At 40.6% G+C, this 20,177-nt stretch overlaps 1 protein-coding gene across 2 annotated transcripts in view; it reads left to right on the top strand.

Annotated features, from left to right (window-relative positions):
• DRC8 (dynein regulatory complex subunit 8) overlaps positions 1-20,177 on the top strand; it is a 128,417-nt gene that overhangs the window by 95,579 nt on the left and 12,661 nt on the right. For both annotated transcript variants that reach the window (XM_082833482.1, XM_082833481.1), the window contains exon 3: positions 8,946-9,018. In XM_082833482.1, the coding sequence (XP_082689608.1) occupies positions 8,946-9,018 (73 nt within the window). The remainder of the gene's footprint in view (positions 1-8,945; positions 9,019-20,177) is intronic.

Genomic DNA, 20,177 nt, shown 5'->3' with positions numbered 1-20,177 from the left:
TTCAATCAATTCATTTGATTCAAAATCTTATTCAGTAGAAGTTAAATAGGTTAATCAGCCTTAATATTATATATAATTCTATCAATTACTTTCTTATTTCATATTTTTATTTCATTTTCTAGTTCCTGTCAACTATCTTATTTCCTCTTATTTCTGAACTTCTTTCTTTTATTTTCATTAAGCATTGACATTTCTATTTCTTGCCTCCTAAAACTATATTTTCACCTCTTTCAGTGTTTTCTTACGTTTTCCTTTTTAGATCTCTTCCTTTTCAGACCTCTCTCTTACTAAAAAATTAATGGTCTGGTCTTCTTCTGGCCTCTGTTCTTTCTTGCATTTCTCTTTTTTTCTTAGCTCACCTTTAGGAGCCTTACAACACATGGGGCTGAATGTTCACAATATGGTTTTCTTCAGAATGGCCAGGGTCTCAGTCCCACCCAGATCCATCTTGAGTCCTTCAGAGCCCACCTGACCCTTCTGCTGCGTCCCGTGTTCTTGGCACTAGGATTATAATGTGAGAGGAGCCCAGGGGATCATTTGGTCTTTGGTGCCTCAGGACCTGCGAGAAAAAGAGAAGCTCTGGGTTACCTTTGCTTCTGCTGTCATTTCCCTTTACAGTCCTCTCGAGGACTCTATTTAGGAACCCTGGAGGCCTCTTGAAATATGATACCTCATCCGGTATCATTTGAAGAAAGAGCACACAAGAGAGGAAGGGGCTACGAGTGTTTAAACATCACCTCCCTTCTCCACCTCACTTGCCTTTGCATTATTTTCTTCTCCGTCACCCTCTGTGTGGCCTTTACAGGGCGGTGCAGTCAACCAATGGCCACAGAAAGCCACCTCCCGTTGAGCTGCCTTATGGGTCAGAGGCTGATCTGACTGTTCCGCTGGGACGTGCTACTCATCTTTAGAGAGCTTGAGCCCAGTGCTTGTTAGGGTCACTCACAAGGGGCAGGACAGGAGTAAAGACACAGATGTAGAGAATGGACTTGAGGACACGGGGAGGGGGAAGTGAGAGTGTGGCATGGACATATATACACTACCAAACATAAAACAGATAGCTAGTGGGAAGCAGCCGCATAGCACAGGGAGATCAGCTCGGTGCTTTGTGTCCACCTATAGAGGGGTGGGATAGGGAGGGTGGGAGGGAGACGCAAGAGTGAGGGGATATGGGGATATATGTATACGTATAGCTGATTCACTTCGTGGTACAGCAGAAACTATTCGTGGTACAGCAGAAACTAACACACAATTGTAAATCAGTTATACTCCAATAAAGATGTTAAAAAAAAAACAAAAAAAAACCCAGCCCTTTTCCTGCAGCAGCAGGAACAGTTCCCCGTGCTGCCTTCTCATTGTTTGGTCGAGGGATGAAAAGGGCTCCATCCTTTTCATACGCTTTTCTTTTACCTGAAAGAATGGTAGACTGGTATCCAGCTTCACCTCTACTTGTACTTCATGAAACAGAATATTTTAGATCTATCATCTTGCTAAGTTTTCAATATTAAATTCTAAAATACTGAGGAAAAATGTTGTAACTAATATATTTTATTGTGAAACTGAGGGCGAAGACATCCTTAATAAACAGCTTTTCAAGCCAAAATGGTAAAAATAGTATAACATGAAAGAACAAATTGTTTTATGAATAGTTTATACAAGGCAGAATTTCTTACTACTTTGGTTTTGATTATGAGAATGAAATGAAGTTTAAAAAACTTCAGGCTTATGGATGAATAGTAAATGGTACGCTGAACCCTTGTGTACTTTCACTTAGATTCACCAATTTTTAACATTTTGCCACACTTGCTTTTGATTGTGTGCACTTTCTCCATATATATGTACATATATATTAATATGTATGTACATGTATATATTTATATGTATGTATTTATGCATTTTCCTTTTGCTGGACTCTTTGAGAGTAAGTTGTAGGCACTGGGACCTTTTCCCTTAAATACTCCGGTGTGTATCCTCTGAGAACAAAAGCATTCTCTTTTATAAGGCACAGGTTTTGTGTGTCTGTGTTTTTAAAAATAATCTTAGAGTCAGCCCACAAGGGGAGAACTTTAAGAAGCCATTTGGCTCCTTCCCCTGCTTCTTGCAGGTAAATTTCTAAACAGTACAAAGTTGATATTTTCCAGGAGTAGAGCGGGCCTGTAATATAAGTGTGTGAATCAGAAGTGTAGGACAATTCTCATGATATTTATGTATGTCCCCTCTAAACAGAGAAGCAAACCAATGCTATGCTAAACAAAGCCTTATCTGAGGGCCACATTTGTTCTTTGTGTCATCAGTTTGTGATCCCTGGATCTGTCTTCAAGGCTCTCATAGGGTGGCATATCCACAGCTTTCTTTAGAAGCACCTTGTTATAGTCAAGAAGTTCTCCTTTAAGCCTAACTAAATGCTCAGTTGAGATTTATGAGAGACAGCAGTGTGCAGGGGTTAAGAGTATAGATTCTAACTTGTGTGTGTCTGAATCCCATTTCCACTATTTACTAGGATCTTGGGAAATGTACCTGATGTTTCTGTGGTTCAGTTTTCCTCATTTGTAAAACAGCAGTACCTACCACACAGAGCTGTTGTGAGGAGGTATTTTTTCTCACATCCGTACGAATCATGATCGTGGTATAAGGGAGGTGAGTGAGATGTGAAGTCTGTTCTTTCTAGGAGTCTTAGAGGAGATGTCCATTCCTAAGCCAGAAAGCTAATTAATCTAGTTTTCTCACATCATGAGAGATTGTGTTTCTGTTCTCATCCCCATTCTCTACTTAGCCCTCTTGTCACACTTCTCCACAGCTGCCGAGATTTCCCTAGTCCTGAGGAGGTTGTTGCTTGAACATATTGGCTATTTGTGACCTCAGGCAAGTTGTTTAACGCCTTTGGGATTTAATTTCTTCATCTGTAAAATGGAGATAATAGTAGTACCTACCTCATAGTGAGATGAGGATTAAATGAGTTGATATATGCACTGTGCTAGAATGTGCCTGGCACAGAGTAAGTGTTGTGGAGCAGTGCTGTTAGGTATGACATGCATTCTCTTCAGTAGGCATCCTCCTCAACTGTGTATTCTGTACTTGTGGTCTAGATTTTCTTACCACTAGCACTCTTGGGGGTGGCGGGGGGAGCAGTTCTCTTCCTCTCTCCTCTGGAAGTGCTGTTATTAAGATACCAGTGGTCTTATTTTTGTCCAAATCTAAGATACTTCTTATTCTCTTAGCCTTCTGTAATATTTTTAACAGTAGAGATCATCTTGCAAATAAGGGTACTGGGCAGGGGGCACTTAAGGGGGCTATAGGAAGAAGAGAGGGTCAGATGAAGATAAGGAAGGGGACGTGGGAGCGAGTGAGAGACATGGACTGATTGATGGGTTGAGACCCAGTGATGGCAGGATTTTGCAGAGGGGTTAGGTGTGCAGTGGATGAGTGGGAAATGGAATCGACAGTTGCAAGATAAGTAATTTAGAAGAAGTATTGTGATAGCAAAAGGAAGCTGAGAAATAGAATGGTTGGAGGTGGTAGGGCACCTATCAGAAATTTTTTCAGGATAAGGAAGATATGTGAACGTTTTACAGCAAAAGAGGAAGCATCTAATAAAGGAAAAGAGTGAAGATGGTGAGAGAGGCAGGTGTGTCAAGAATAAGAGTCAAGACTGGATTAAGAAAAACTGAGAGGGGTTAGCTTTGTTGGGAAGAGCACTTTGTATTCCTTCAAGGCTGAGAGCGTAAGGAAGGGGGTATGTACATACTTCTGAAGTGGTGTGAGGGAAGTGCCTGGGAAGGTGGTGGTATGAACTGGATGTTTGAGTCCTTCTCAAATTCATATTCATATGTCGAGGCCCTAACCCCCAATGTGATGGCATTTGGAGGTGGGGCCTTTGGGAGGTGATTAGGTTTAGGTGAGATCATGAGAGTGGAGCCCCCATGATGGGATCAGGGCCCCCAGAAGAAGAGGGAGACCAGAGCCTGCTCTCCTCTCCTCCCAGCCTGTGAGGACACAGCAAGAAGGTGGCTGTCTGCAAGCCTGGAAGAGGGCGGTCACCAGACCCCGAATCCGCTGGTGCCTCCATCTCAGACTTGAAGCCTCCAGAGCTATGAGAAATGAATGTTTGTGGTTTAAGCCACCTAGTCTGTGGTGTGTTGTTAGAGCAGCCTGAGCTGACTGAGCAGGCGGTCGGAGGGTTGGTGATGGTGCCAGCCTCAGCAGTTTTCATCTGTTCAGTGAAGGAGGTGACAGGTTTTCTACTGAGATTAAGGGAGTCAGTGCTTTGGAGCTTGAGGCAAGAGAGGCTTCAGAAGAGCTGTTTTGGGAGGCGTTTTCTAGGGAATCAAAAGGAGATGAAAGAAAGGATTGTCAGGCGACGTCCAGGACACTCCATGCTGGACGGCATGAATTTGTAGTGGGCTGTGGTTGTTTTGTTTTTTGTTAATTATTTTCTCCCAGCAGTGCTTTGCAGGAACAGGAAAGTAAAAGTTAGAGATGCTCAGGGTTATGGATCATTAGAACAGGCAGGATGGGAGTTAAGGGGCCCAGAATCCAGGATGGTGGTAATGGCAATTTTGAATGGTTGACTATGGAATATTGAACAACCATATGTGTAGGTTAATTAATTGCTAAACACAGTTGCGTGAGTGAGCCCAGGGGAAACCAGTGCAGGAACCATCCAGCCAACCCACAGAATTATGAAAAATAAGAACTCATTGTTGTTTAAGCCCCTGCGTTTTGGGCAGCATGTGACCCAGCAACGGAAACTGCAATGCTCTGCCTTGAGTTGGACAGCTGCAACCGGAAGCCTGGGGCCAAGGGAGCCAGTGCAGTAGGAGGTTAGGCCCTCAGGGAGTGGAGCAGGGGAAGAATGGAGAGGGGTTCTGGAGGGGCACACAGAGAATATGCAGCAGAGCCAGTGAAGCACAGGCTTTAGAGTGTGAGAGCGAGGGCCGGGCTCGCCATCTGGAAAACGGGTGCCTAGAGAGGCAGGTCGTGGTGGTGAGTGGCAGGTAAGAGCCCGTGCCTCCCTGTTCACTCTTGGCAGAGGACCTTGCCTTTCCACACAGAGGCGAGGCAGGCCTTCATATCCCACTCCCAGCCACAAACTAGGCTTACAGACACGAAATAGAGGACAAAGATGTGTCACATTTCTGTATTTTTCTAGATCTAATCAAATTCCATTTTCCCATGTGCCAAGACCAGGAAGAGGTCAACATTAGCCGTTCGTTGGCTTCTCGTTCTCCTCGCTCATGTTGCACTGGGATCCCAAGGCTGATGCAGTCTTTAGGAAAAACAAGGAGAAGGAAGATCACTGTACTGCTGAGATGTCGAGGCCTGAAGGCGGGGGTAGCATCGCCTTCCTCTGTGCCCAGTTCAGCCGAAGGGATCCTGACCACAGCTTCCAGAGCCCCGGAGCACAGAGGAAGAGGTTAGCTTTCCACAGGAGGCAGGGTGGTTGAGCTAGCAGACCTGTTGGTTGTGTGCAGGTGAGCTCTTGAGTTTTGTATTGTTCTTTAGGCCACTGTGGACTCATCAGCCGAAGGGTCTTTGCCCTTTTCTCTTATATCATCAGGCCTTTGTGTCTCAGGACTAGAGAGAAGGAAGTTTCTTGATGCTTAGAGGACATCATTAGGCTTTGTTTTCTGTGGTCTGCATAGGCAGAGTGTGACAATCCAGCTAGATACACTCAGAAGAACAGAAGATGGTGATAGGTTCTTCAAAGGGAAGTAGAAAGAGGGATAGAGTAAACTTTTCTAAGGCTGCACGGAGGATCCTGCCACCCTCTCACAGGTAGCAACTTGCTGGTGGCAGGACCTCAGATCGGATGGCTGTGTGGACACAGCACTAAGCACCTGGCCCAGCCCTTCCCACCTCCTCTGGAAGCCCACCTGCTCAGTCGACGGTGCCCTCATCAGCCTTCTACTTTGCACTGGCTCATTCCCATTGGTATTAAAACATGCTCACCTTTTTCTGGTCTTAAATTTAAAAAAAAAATCTTCCTTGACACCATGTCCCCCTCCAGACATCTCTTCTTCCCCTTCACTTTATAGATCCATCTACCTCAACCCAGTGCAATCTGATTTCTCCCCCACTTTCAAGTGAAACATCCTTGATCAAAAATCAGAACTGGGCTTCCGTGGTGGCACAGTGGTTGAGAATCTGCCTGCCGATGCAGGGGACACGGGTTTGTGCCCTGGTCCGGGAAGATCCCACATGCCACGGAGCGGCTGCGCCCGTGAGCCATGGCCTCTGAGCCTGCGCGTCCGGAGCCTGTGCTCCGCAACAGGAGAGGCCACGACAGTGAGAGGCCCGTGTACTGCCAAAAAAAAAAAAAACAAAAAACAAAAAAAAAAACAAAAACAAAACAAACAAAAACAAAAAAATCAGAACTGATTTCCTTCTTCACTAAATCCAGTGGACATTTCTCAGAACTTGTCTTACTCGACCTCCCAGCAGCATTTGATGCCAAAGATGACTCAGTTTTTCCATCTCTTTCCTTAGCTTCCATGACACCACCCTGTCCTGAATTTCTGCTTTTACCCCCTGGCTCCTCTTCCCTGTGTCTAGTGTGGGGACTAGACCATTGTGTCAGTGTAAGTACTCCTCTGAGCTCTTCCTGGCTCGTCATCTCTTCCAGCCGGGATACTCTTCCTAGAGGAGCTCTTCTACTCCCGTGGCTTTGTTACCAGATCTGTGCTTCCAGCCCAGATTTTCTTCTGTGCATCCTTATACATGTCAAGTCTATGGTTTGCTTTTATCCCCCTTGAAAGCTAGTAAGTTAGTCTGTTACTGTTTCATAGATGTTGGCAGAAGACATGAGACCTGGGTCAGCGACAAAGGACTTCATTTAAGTATGGTTGAGGGACTTCCCTGGTGGTCCAGTGGTTAAGACTCCACGCTTCCACTGCAGGGGGCGCGGGTTCAACCCCTGGTCGGGGAACTAAAATCCCACATGCTGCAAGGTGCGGCCAAAAAATAAAGAAATAAGGTTGAAAGTTTCTCAGAGCAGCACAAGGAGGGGATTGATTATGTTGCTGACACAGCACACTGTAATTCTAATGTTCTCTTTATGTACTGTACTTGTCTTTGCAAAGTGTGAATCATGATGGCCGCTATTGCCTAGAAAAGTACCATCAAAAGAGTATTACACATATAATTTAAAATTTTCTAGTAACCATATTTTAAAGAAGTAAAAGAAAGGGCATTTTAACAATATGTTTTATTTAACTGATATGTCTAAAATATTATGATTTCCACATGTAATCAATAAAAAATTTTTAATGAGATTTACATTTTTTTCACACTAAGTGTTTGAAGTCCATGTATATTTTTTACTTAGAGCCCATTTCAGTCTGGATTAGTCACATTGCTAGTGCCCCATAGCCAGATGGAGGTAGTAGCTACGGTACTGCACAGCTCAGGCCTGAAATTTCTCTTTTTCCCCATCCCAACTCCCTGAGATTTCTAACCTGCAAGGGCGTTCAGGCCTTTCCCATCTCCCTTCCTTACCCTCCCTTTGTTTCTGTGAGTTAAGGAAGGCGTTATTCTTGTCCTTCTGCGTCTGGAGTTGAAGCAGTTCTCTGATTCGAAGAACAGAAGGCCTAGGAGGTTACGGAGGGGATAAATCTGTGAATACTTCTCAAATTATATTTTTTGTCCCTGCCTCATTAACTATTTGTTCTAATGCATGCAATAGCCCCGTCTGATGTTACAAGAACATTACTACATTGGTGTTGGCCAGTTTCATGGGTCATCTTTAGGGGCTTCTAGAGAGAAAGTATAATCTCATAAAATATTTTTGGTGTGTAGTAGTAGCATCATGTTCAGATCCTGCCTCAATGAGGGCTGTGGGCAGGAAAAGCAGTGCAGAGGTGTTGAGCCTAAGGTGCTCAGGGAGATGTGAAATAGAGTTGGCGTGAAGACCGTACATGTTTAGCTGGCCTTCAGATCAATCAGTGAACGTCGGGAATCCTGTCTTCCACAGTTACTGACTTAAGGTTTTTCTCTTAAGTTGATACTCATCCTGCAGCTTCCTTAAGTGAAGAACTTAAAAATTCTTATTTAAAATATTTTCTCAGTAAAATAGTCAGCAAATATAACACCACCAATATTAGCCAGAATGGTAAAGAAGCTAAATATTCTAGTTAAGTGAATATTTGTGAAATTAACATTCAAAATGTCACAACTTTTTAATCATTTTAAGTGGAAATATTTAACAATCTATTATAAATCCTCTGTCTCAGCACCCAGGGAGTGCTGAATATAATTCTGCTTTCCTTAGGCTATTTGTTGAATTGAATTAGATTACCATGGGGTGGGGTGGGGAGTAGCTGATATTCACTGGGTGGCTGCTCTGCTGAAAGCTGTGCTTATGTTACGATGGCTCTTTACCCTCAGCCCCTCCCAGTCCAGTTCTGAGTATTTCAAGGGAGGTACTGGGTTTTACCTCCCAGGCAGGATTATGTGCACAGGGATTCACCTGCCCAGTCTAGCAAATTGCAGGGCTGGAGTTTGAACCCTAGCAGTCTGCCACTAGAGCTCATGCTTTTAGGTTCTCTGCCACTAATGTAGACTTCACCACATTAGAAATTATCATCCTCACTTTACAGATGTGGAAACTGAGGCTCAAAAGAATTAACTAACACTTAAAGCCAGTCAGTAAGTGGCTGACCTTTCTTTTTCTTATTTCTCCCTCCTTTCTTTTCCTTTTCGAGAACTTTTTGATTTGGGCCCAGGCAGGGCTTGCACTTGCCAGTCAACACAGATCCTTCTTTCTTCTCTCTTGGGTTCATTTGTCTGCCTTTTCCTTTCCTCAGAAAGTACCTTCCATCCTCTTGAGGCAATATTTATTGTATGACTTTGTTTGCTATGCTACATCTGCTCTGAAATAATTTAGAGAAATATAGCACTTGTCTTTTCAGAGTTTATATTCTAAAGCAATTGACTGCTTTTTTCCCCAGAGAGATCGGAACAATTATCAGGTCATTAGGATGCTGCCCTAGTGAAGGAGAGCTACATGATCTGATTGCAGAGGTAAGTAGGGCTAAGAAAGTTCCATTCAGCAGACTCTCTGCGCGACTCCATCTTCTTGTAATTTAAAAAAAAAAAAATCCTTACCTGAAGTGAAAAATGCCCTAAACTACCAAATGTGCGTAGTGAAGACATTAGGACAGCTATATGAATTAGCAAATCAACAGGATCTGCAAGAATTAATATCAGATCTTGAAGAAATGTTTATGACCAGGTAATGCAATGGATCAAGTAAGGACTTCACTTTAGATATCACACACTTTATAATTAGTTGAAGAAAGGCCAGTAGACACAGGGGACTGACTATATGCAGAGGGAATATTGACAGATGAAGGAATATAGTAAATAACGTCAGTTCAAAGGGGATAGAAGCAGTAGAGACTACAGAATATATTTGGGGAAATATAACTAACTTTCAGAAGCAGTAGTAAATAAAATAATAACTACCTTGACACTGAATTTTGAAAATGCTTATTTGTAATAGTGTAGATGAGTTGCTGGAGGGAATTATCTCATAAAGCGGTGATGAACAGCCCAAGACCAGAGAGCTTCATGCCCTGTTTGGTTTTCCAGAAAAGTGTCCAATCTGTTTTCAAATACAGCTTTCAGTTCAACAAGGCAGAGGCAGGCTTCCCTGGTGGCTCAGTGGTTGAGAGTCCGCCTGCCGATGCAGGGGACACGGGTTCGTGCCCCGGTCCGGGAAGGCCCCACATGCCGCAGAGTGGCTGGGCCCGTGAGCCATGGCCACTGAGCCTGTGCATCCGGAGCCTGTGCTCCGCAACGGGAGAGGCCACAACAGTGAGAGGCCCGTGTACCGCAAAAAACAAAATACAGGAGCCAGCTTGAAGGGGCTCCATAGTTAAATCTATGATAATTTCAGCATCAAAACAAACAGAACAGGGCTTCCCTGGTGGCGCAGTGGTTAAGAATCCACCTGCCAATGCAGAGGACATGGGTTTGAGCCCTGGTCTGGGAGGATCCCACATGCTGCGGAGCAGCTGGGCCCGTGAGCCATGGCCGCTGAGCCTGCGCATCCGGAGCCTGTGCTCCGCAACGGGAGAGGCCACAACAGTGAGAGGCCCGCGTACTGCCAAAAAAAAAAAAAAAAAAAAAAAAAACAAGGCAGAGGCCTGAAGGGAATAAAAAACTACCTGGGCAACCACCAGGAGAAGAATCTTTTCAGAATTGCTTATCTAGGTATGTGGGTTTTCGTGGAGGCCAGGGATCAACAAAGAGGATAAGGAGAAAGGCAAGGAAGTGTGATTTTATTTATCTCCTTCCTTGCACCCAGCACAGTACTTGCTTCTTTAGTGTTACACAGAAGAGAAGGAGTTGTGACTCTGGGTGAGTCGCTTAACCTCTGTAAATATCAGTTTCTCCATAATGACACCTACTTCAGAGTTTGCTTCAAAGATAAATGAAATAATGTATAAGAAGACATGTTTTGGGCTTCCCTGGTGGCGCAGTGGTTGAGAATCTGCCTGCTAATGCAGGGGACACGGGTTCGAGCCCTGGCCTGGGAGGATCCCACATGCTGCGGAGCAACTAGGCCTGTGAGCCACAACTACTGAGCCTGCGCATCTGGAGCCTGTGCTCCGCAACAAGGGAGGCCGCAATAGTGAGAGGCCCGTGCACCGCAATGAAGAGTGGCCCTGCTTGCCACAACTAGAGAAAGCCCTCACACAGAAACGAAGACCCAGCACAGCCAAAAATAAATAAATTAATTAATAAACTCCTACCCCCAACATCTAAAAAAAAAATAAAAAAAGACATGTTTTGAATCCTAAAGCACATGGAAGATTAGAAAGATGACTCTGTTGCTCCATGTTAGCATTTTGATAACTAAAAAGGAGTACCAACTTTTCATTAGCATTTAAATGTATTCAGTAAAGCAGGAAATTGTTTTTTCATTTTGGGATCCAGTAAAGGTATTATTACTGAGCAGAGGGGGAAAAAATCTGTTTTCCTTCATTGGTCCTCACTGTTTAAAAAAAAAGGTTTTGATCACTCCCGTAAAGTGATCATCATCAAAGCTAGAATTTGTGTTAGAGAGAGGAAAGTTGGCACTGTGGAAGACCTAGGAACTGGAAGATGAATTTATAGTGAAATCATAATTATTGTGTGTCATTGAGGAGAGTAAGGGAGCAGTAATGAAAATGTCTCTGAAAGTCAGTAGATGAGAAACTTTAGAGCCTAATTCTTTTATGGTTTGCTTGTATGTTTTAATCTGTAGCAGGGATCAGAAAACCACAACCCCTGGGCCAAAACCCCTGGGCCACAACCCCTGGACCAGTCCATCATCTGTTTTTGTAAATAGTTTTATTGGAACACAGCTAGACTCATTTACTTACATATTATCTATGACTGTTTACTTACTACAAGAACGGAGTTAAGAGACCATATAGTTTGCAAAGCTTAAAGGATCTGGCCCTTTACAGAAAAAGGTTGCCAACTCCTGATCTGTAGGTTTCTCTGGCAAAGTAGAGCAAATACCACATCTAGTGTCAGGAGATCTAGGTTCAAATCCCATAGCTACCACTTATGACCATGTCGCATTTGGTGAGCCGCTTAATCTTTCAAAGCCTGGTTCTACATCTGCAAAAGGAATGCAACAATACCATAGTGCTTTTATGAAGATTAAATTTAATAACTGTGAGGAATCAGCTGCTACTTTGTGGGCCCTCTGTGCATGTTTGGGTTTGCTTGCTCTGTAGGTGGCTCTCTACCAAAATGCCCCCGTTAACCACAGTAGGTGCTCAGGTCCCAATGTTTTATTTTGTCTTTACAGTTTTCTTAGGTACATTGACACAACTTTTGAAAATTACAGATATTTAGAACAGTTATGGACCAGTAGGGATCACTGAGCTGTCTAAGCCCATAAATGTTTTTCTATACTTGCTCACAACACAGTTTATTCAGATTAAATTCTAGCCAAATGCTTAAAAAGCTTTGGGTGTGACTACCCTTTCTGAAGTTTCCCAAATAACTGAGAGGAAAAAAGCATGTAGATATTTGTATGATTCAAATACATTTAGAAAATCAAAGCTTCATAATAGTAAACATCTAGGGGTAAATGTCATATTGCTAAATGCTTTGTCATAGTTTCAGAACTGAAATGTTTCTGCCTCATTTACTCTGAAATGAAATAATGACTATGTTTTAAATTCTTCTATAAAAAATTGAAATCTGTGTGTGGTTCTCTAGTTGTCATTTACTTGAATTTTAGTGTCGATGCATACTAACTTTCAGCCCTCCACTTCCTGGAGATCAACTTGAAATCTGATGTATCTCTTGAAATAGATCATTTAAAAAATCACTCAGCATTGATCCCTCCACTTAATATTCTGTAGTTAGCCACTTGCCCCAAATAATCTCTGCCTGTGTGGAATATCACAAAACCCAGCAACTGTAAGAAAGGTTAATAAAAATTTTGCCAACATACATACAGTTCACTAAACAATTCTTCCTTTAATATTAATTTAGAGCTGTCTAGGATCTTCAGTGTGCAAGAGCTGGGAGGAGATAATGGCATTTTAGTACAAGTGGAAAGGATATTTAGAGGTCTGCATCCTTTAAAGTTCAAACCTAAGTGGTATTATGGAGAATTTAAAGTAATTATAAAGGAGAACTAAAGGATGTTGGGAAAATAATACCAATGTTGGTGAGATTATTACATTGCACAGTGATTTAAAAAAAGGTCAATTCATCAGGAAGTTTTAAAAATCATAAATGTATTTTTAAAAAGCAGAAATGGACAGATTAGAGGGAGAAACAGACAATTCCACAATCACAGATGAAGATTTCAGTAACCCTCTCTAAGTAATTGATAGAACACCTACATAAAATATCAGCAAAGATATAGAAGATACAAACAACACCATCAACCATTCTGACCTAATTGATATTTATAGAACACTACCCCCAACAACCACAAAATACATGTTCTTTCCAAGTGTACATGCGATGTTCATTAAGATAGATTAAGTACTGGGCCATAAAACAAGTCACAACAGAATTTTAAAACTTAAAATCATACAGGATATGTTTTCTGATACCAAAAAAAAAGAATTAAATAGAGATCAACTGAGAATAATATCACTAGGAAATCCTCAAATACTTGGAATTAAGCAACATACTTTTTTTTTTTTTTAAGATTTTTTAATGTGGACCACTTTTAAAGCAATACTGTGCTACAGTATTGCTTCTGTTTTATGTTTTGGTCCTTTGGCCCTGAGGCATTTGGGGTCCTAGCTCCCCGACCAGGAATCGAACCTGCATCCCCGGCATTGGTAGGTGAAGTCTTAACCACTGGACCACCAGGGAAGTCCCTAAGCAGCATACTTCTAAATAACTCATGAATCGAAGAAGAAATCATAAGGGGAATTAGAAAATATTTTTCCCTGAACAATAATGAAGATACAGTGTGTCAAACTTTGTGTCATGCAGGTAAAGCAGCACTTAGGGGACAGTTTAGCACTTTAAGTGTTTATATTAGAAAAGACAAAAAGATCTAAAAGTAATTATCTAAATTCGCATCTTAAGAAACCAGAAAAAGAAGAGCAACGTAAACCCAATATAAATAGAAGGAAGAAAATTATAAAGAGCAGAAATCAGTGAAATACAAGATGAACAGAGAAAATCACAGAAAGCAAAATACTGGTCTTTTCAAATACAACTGATAAACTTATAGCTAAGGACATTAAGATACAAATTACCAATGTCAAGATTAAAGGAAAGCACAGGGAGCTATACTCAATATCTTGTAATAACCTGTAATGGAGAAGAATCTGAAAAAGAGTATGTATATATCTATCATTTTCTATATACCTGAAACTAACACAACATTGTAAATCAACTATACTTGAATAAAAATTTAAAAATAACCTTTCAATTTAATTATGAAGTTTCCCTTCTACGAATTCTTAATAGTATGAGATCTGTAGTCACTGATCCCTGCTTCTTGAAGCAAAAATTAAAGAGTAACTTCTGTGTAAAAAAAAAAAAAGATAAAGGAGGGGTTATCATTATCTTTCAAACATTTTAAGAGGATAATAAGGAAACATTATGAAAAACTTTATGGCAATAAATCTGGCAACTTAGATAACTGGACCGATTCCCTGACAGATAAAAATTACCAAAACTGACCCAAGAAAAACTGGAGAATTTGAATTGTCTCATATCAATTACCAAAATTAAATTTATAATTAAAAATTTCCCACAAAGAAAGCTAGAGATTCAGATGACTTCACTGGTGAATTCTCTCAAACATTTATAGAAGTAGTACCAATTCTATACAAAAACCCTTCTGAAAATATTATATGAAAGAACACTTTTCCAACTCATTTTCTGAGGCTAGTATTACTCTGATACCAAAACCAGACAATCATATTACAAGAAAAGAAAACTATAGACCTTATTAACATAGATGCAAAAAGTCCTTAATAAAATTTTACCAAATCAATTTCAACAATATGTTAAAAAGGGTAATACATCTTGAGCAGGTGGCGTTTATCCCAGAAATTTAAGGTTGGCTTAACATCAATCAATGTAATTTACTACATTAACAGGACGAAGTAGATAAACCATATGATCATTTCAATAAATACAGAAAAAACACTGAAAAAATTCAACACCCATTGAAGATAAAAATATCCAGCAAACTAAGAATAAAAGGAAGCTTCTCAACCTGGCTGAGGGCATCTACAAAAAAACCTAAGGCTAACATCTTACTCAGTGGTGAAAGCTCAATGCTTTAACCTAAAATCAGGAATGTCTATGTTCATCACTCCTATTCATCATAGTACTTGAAGTCTTAGCCAGTGCAACAAGGCAAGAAACAATAAAAAATACACAGTTTGGAAAATAAGAAGTAAAACTGTCTTTATTTCAAACAACATGATTGTTCATCTAGAAGATCCTAAGAAATTTACTAAAAGCCATTAGAACTAATATATGAATTTAGCCAGGTCACAGGCTACAAAGTCAACATACAAAATTAATTATATTTCTATAAACTAGAAATTAACAATTAGAAAAATGAAGTTAAGCAAGCAGTTCCATTTACAGTAGCATAAAAAGTGAAATAATGAAATTTAACAAAGGCGAGACATATACACTGAAAACAGCAAACATTATAGAGGGAAATTAAGATCTAAATAAATGCATAGATATACCTGTTTGTGAATTAGAAAGCTCAATATTTTTAAGACGGCAGTTCTTCTCAGATTGATCTATAGATTCAGTACATTTTCAGCCAAATCACAGCAAGCTTTTTTGAAGAAATTTACAAGCTGACTCTAAAATTTGAATGGAAAAGTGAAAGACCTAGAACAACTGAAATAATTTTGACAAGAAAGGGCAAAGTTGGACTTACACTACCTCATTGCAAGATTTACATGAAGCTGCAGTAATCAAGACAGTATTTTATGTGTACACATATTGTGTAGTATTGTGCACAGTGTGATATTGTGTACACTGGTCTGATTGCTGTGGCTAGGACTTCCAATATTATGTTGAATGAAAGTGGCAAGGGTAGGCATTCTTGTCTTGTTCCTGATCTTAGAAGAAATACTTTCAGCTTTTTACCATTGAGTATGATGTTAGCTGTGGGTTTGTCATATATGGGCTTTCTTATGTTGAGGTATATTCCCTCTATACTCATTTTATTGAAAGTTTGTATCATAAATGGATGTTGAATTTTGTCAAAAGCTTTTTCTGCATCTATTGAGATGATGATATGATTTTTATTCTTCAGTTTTTTAATGTGGTGTATCAAATTGAAAATTGATTGATTTGCAAATATTGAACCATCCTTGCATCCCTGGGATAAATCCCACTTGATCATGGTGTATGATCCTTTTAATGTATTGTTAATTTGGTTTGCTGACATTTTGTTGAGGATTTTTGTGTCTATGTTCATTAGTGATACTGGCCTGTGATTTTCTCTTTTTGTGGTGTCTTTGTCTGGTTATGGTATTAGGGTGATTCTGTCCTCATGGAATGTTCCTTTCTATTCAATTTTTTTGGAATAGTTTGAGAAGGATAAATGTTAACTCCTCTTCAAATGTTTTGTAGAATTCACCCATGAACCTTCTGATCCTGGACTTTTGTTTGTTGGGAGTTTTTAAATTACTGATTCGATTTCATTACTGGTAATTGGTCTGTTCATATTTTCTATTTCTTCCTGATTCAGTCTTGGGAGATTGTATGTTTCTAGGAATTTATCCATTTTTTCTAGATTGTTTATTTTATTGGTATAAAACTGTAATCTCTCGTGATCATTTGTATTTCTGTGTGCAGTTGTAACTTCTCTTTCATTTCTGATTTTATTTATTTGGGCCCTCTCTTTTTTGTTGTTTTTTTTGTTTTTGGTTTTTTGGGGTTTTCTGGAGTACGCGGGCCTCTCACTGTTGTGGCCTCTCCCGTTGCGGAGCACAAGCTCCAGACGCACAGGCCCAGCAGCCATGGCTCACGGGCCCAGCCACTCCACGGCATGGGGATCTTCCCGGACTGGGGCACGAACCCGTGTCCCCTGCATCGGCAGGCAGACTCTCAACCACTGCGCCACCAGGGAGGCCCTCTCGTTTTTTCTTGATGAGTCTGGCTAAAGGTTTATCAATTTTGTTTATCTTTTCAAAGAACCAGCTTTTAGTTTCATTGATTTTTTTTTTAAGTCTATTTCATTTATTTCTGCTCTGGTCTTTATGATTTCTTTCCTTCTACTAACTTGGGGTTTTGTTTGTTCTTCTTTCTCTAGTTGATTTAGGTGTAAGGTTAGGTTGCTTATTTGAGATTTTTCTTGTTTCCTAAGGTAACCTTGTATCAGTATAAACTTACCTCTTAGAACTGCTTTTGCTGAGCCCATAGGTTTTGGATCATCATGTTTTCACTTTCATTTGTCTCTAGGTATTTTTTAATTCCTCTTTGATTTCTTCAGTGATCCACTGGTTGATTAGTAGCATATTGTTTAGCCTCCATATGTTTGTGTTTTTTTGCAGATTTTTTCTTGTAATTGATTTCTAGCCTCATAGCATTGTGGTTGGAAAAGATGCTTGATATGATTTCAAGTTTTGTAAATTTACCAAGGCTTGTTTTGTGGCCTAGCATGTGCTCTATCCTGGAGAATGTTCCATGTGCCCTTGAAAAGAATGTATTCTGCTGCTTTTGGGTGGAAAGCTCTATAAATATCAATTAAGTCCATTTGGTCTTATGTGTTATTTAAGGTCTGTATTTCCTTATTGATTTTCTGTCTAGATGATCTGTCCATTGATGAAAGTGGAGTGTTAATGTCCCCTACTATTGTATTACTGTTGATTTCTCTTTTTATGTCTGTTAATATTTGCTTTATGTATTTAGGTGCTCCTGTATTTGGTGAATATATATTTACAGTTGTTATATCTTCTTGTTGGGTTGATCCTTTTATCATTATATAATGTCCTTCTTTGTCTCTTATTATAGTCTCTTCATTTTGCTTAATTCTCTTTGTTTATTTCTATGTATTAGGTAGGCCAGTTTTGTTTCCCAATCTTGGAGTAGTGGCCTTATGTAGGAGAGTCCCATGGGGCTCAGCAGCACACTCCCCTCTGGTCACCAGAGCTATATGCCCCCTCTGTGGCTGTGTGTGCCCTTCTGTTGTGGCAGGGCTGACTACTGTGGGCATGCTAGTAAGCGGGGCTGGTCCCCAGCCCAGTTGGCTGCAAGGCCCTGCCTCCTGCAGTGGCTGTGGTCCTGCTGGAGCGTGGATTAGGCTTCCCATGTGGTTGGCTGAGCAGCCTGGTGAGGGGAGGCAAGCACTGCCGGCCCACTGGAGGGCAGGGCTTGGTCCATCGAGGCTGTCTGTATGGCCTGGGGAGGGGCGTTAGGGAGGGGCTGCTGCCAGCTCACTGGTGGGTGGATAAGCCCCCAGCACGAATATGCTAGAGGGAGGATTCCACATGGCACTTGCCAGTGCTGGTGTCATTGTGGTAGAAGAAGCTCCCAGAAATGGCTGCTGCCAGTGTCTTCATCCCTTGGAGGTCCAGCTGCTTCCTGCCTCCTTGGGAGGCTCTCCAAGATTAGCAAGTGGGTCTGACCCAGGCTTCTTTCAAACTACTGCCTCTGTGCTAGGGTTCGGAGTGTGTGAGATTTTATGTGTGCCCTTTAAGAGTGGAGTCTCTGTTTCCTACAGCCCTCCAGCTTTCTTATACACAAAGTCAGACATTCTGGGGGCTCATCTTCTGGTGCAGGACCGCTGAGCTAGGGAGCCCAACATGGGGCTTGAACCTTTTGCTCCTTGGGGGGAACCTCTGCAATTGTGAGTATCCTCCTATTTGTGGGCTACCTACCTAGGGGTATGGGTTCTGGCAATACAGTGTCTCCAGCCCTCCTACCTGTCTTGTTATGGTTACTTCTTATATCTTTAGTTGTGAAAAGTCTTTCCTGATAGTCTTCAAATAATTCTCATAGGGAGCTGCTTTGTAAGTAGTTGTAATTTTGGTGTGCCTGTGGGAAGGTGTGAGCTTAGGGTCTTCCTACTCTGCCATCTTGGCCACACCCCCAATCCATCACCTTAATACAATCCTTGTTAGTATTTCAGTGCGCTTCCTCCCATATTATTTTCCTGTACATGGTTTTAACATGACAGTAATCTTATAGTACAGTTCGGTATATATAGTTTTGAACCTTGCTTTTTTCCCTAATATATCACAACGATTTTCCATGTTATTACAAAAATTTCATTATTTAAAAAAATACATGCTGATTAAAATTGGGCAAGAAAAACATAGGGGAGTCTCTCTTGTATCCATCACTCAAACACAACTAGAATATTTTACCTTTTTTACTCAATATTACATCAAGATGATTCTTCCATACTATTATCTAATTTTTAAAAAGTAACATTTTAAGAAGGAAATCCTGTCATATACAATAATATGAATGAAACTTGGAGATATTATGATATGTGAAAATGCTAGTCACAAAAAAGACAAATACTTAATGATTCCACTGACATGAGGTATCTAAAGTAGTCAAACTCTTAGAAACAGAAAGTCTAGGGACTTCCCTGTGGTCCAGTGGCTAAGACTCCATGTTCCCAATGCAGGGGGCCCGGGTTCGATCCCTGGTTAAGGAACTAGATCCCACATGCCACAACTAAGTGTTCGCGTACTGCATCTAAAGATCCCGCGTGCCGCAACGAAGATCCCACATGCCACAACGAAGACCTAGCGCAGTCAAATAAATAAATAAATTAAATAAATAAATATTTAAAAAACCCAGAAGGTATGTTGTTGAAGATACATAGAGAGTTTGAGTAAAATTGCTTCATAAAATATAAAAACAGTGATATTTTTGAATTAACATGTTGTTATAAATGTGATTTTAAATATATCTGTGGACCTAATAAAGTTTATACAGTATTTGCATATTTATTGTGCTAACCAAATCTCAACCCAGGTTAGAGCTTTTCCTCCAGTCTTATTGCAACAATATTTTAAACAATTGCTTTTGATATAAATGGGTAGGGGATTAACTTAGTGGTAATTGCTTCAATACTTACTGCCTCCGTCAAATAGGAGAGGACTCTACTAGGAGTAGGGAGGGACACTCAATGCCTCCATGGAGAGAAAATGAAACTGAAGGGTGTGAAACAGTTAGTGTAGCTGGAGCCTCTTACCCTCCCCACCCCAACCCTGACCTGAGGATAAAATGGGGAAATTAATGGCTTGACAGCCACTGAACTCCCCCCATCACTTCAAATTATAGAAAATTACAGTTGGAAGGGACCTTATTGATTACATGGTTTAGCCACCTGTTGATTCTTAGACTCTGATAGTCCAGCCAAAAGATGATTCAGTCTTTTTTGATACTTCCAGTACTAAGAAAGAGACTTATAACCCAAAAGAAATACATATCCCAATTTTTACACAACAGCCTCTGGAATGTTTGGAGAAAATAATTTTTCTAAAGTAGGTAGCTTTAAGATTTTTTATTTGTAAAGATAATATAATTGGCAAGTGCCAATGAATTTTTGTTATTATTTTATTCTATCCAAAGTAGAGAAATATTTTCTAAATTGTATTTGTGTTTTGGTTTTGAAACATGATTTGTGTCCAAATTTGTATATGTGGTATTCAAGTCGAACTTGAAGTATCTCCTTATCTCCTTGTTTTTATATTTTTTAC

This window comes from Leucopleurus acutus (assembly GCF_964270905.1).
Source record: "Leucopleurus acutus genome assembly, chromosome: 2".
Lineage (NCBI taxonomy): Eukaryota > Metazoa > Chordata > Mammalia > Artiodactyla > Delphinidae > Leucopleurus > Leucopleurus acutus.
This window is presented reverse-complemented; position numbering and strand designations above follow the sequence as displayed.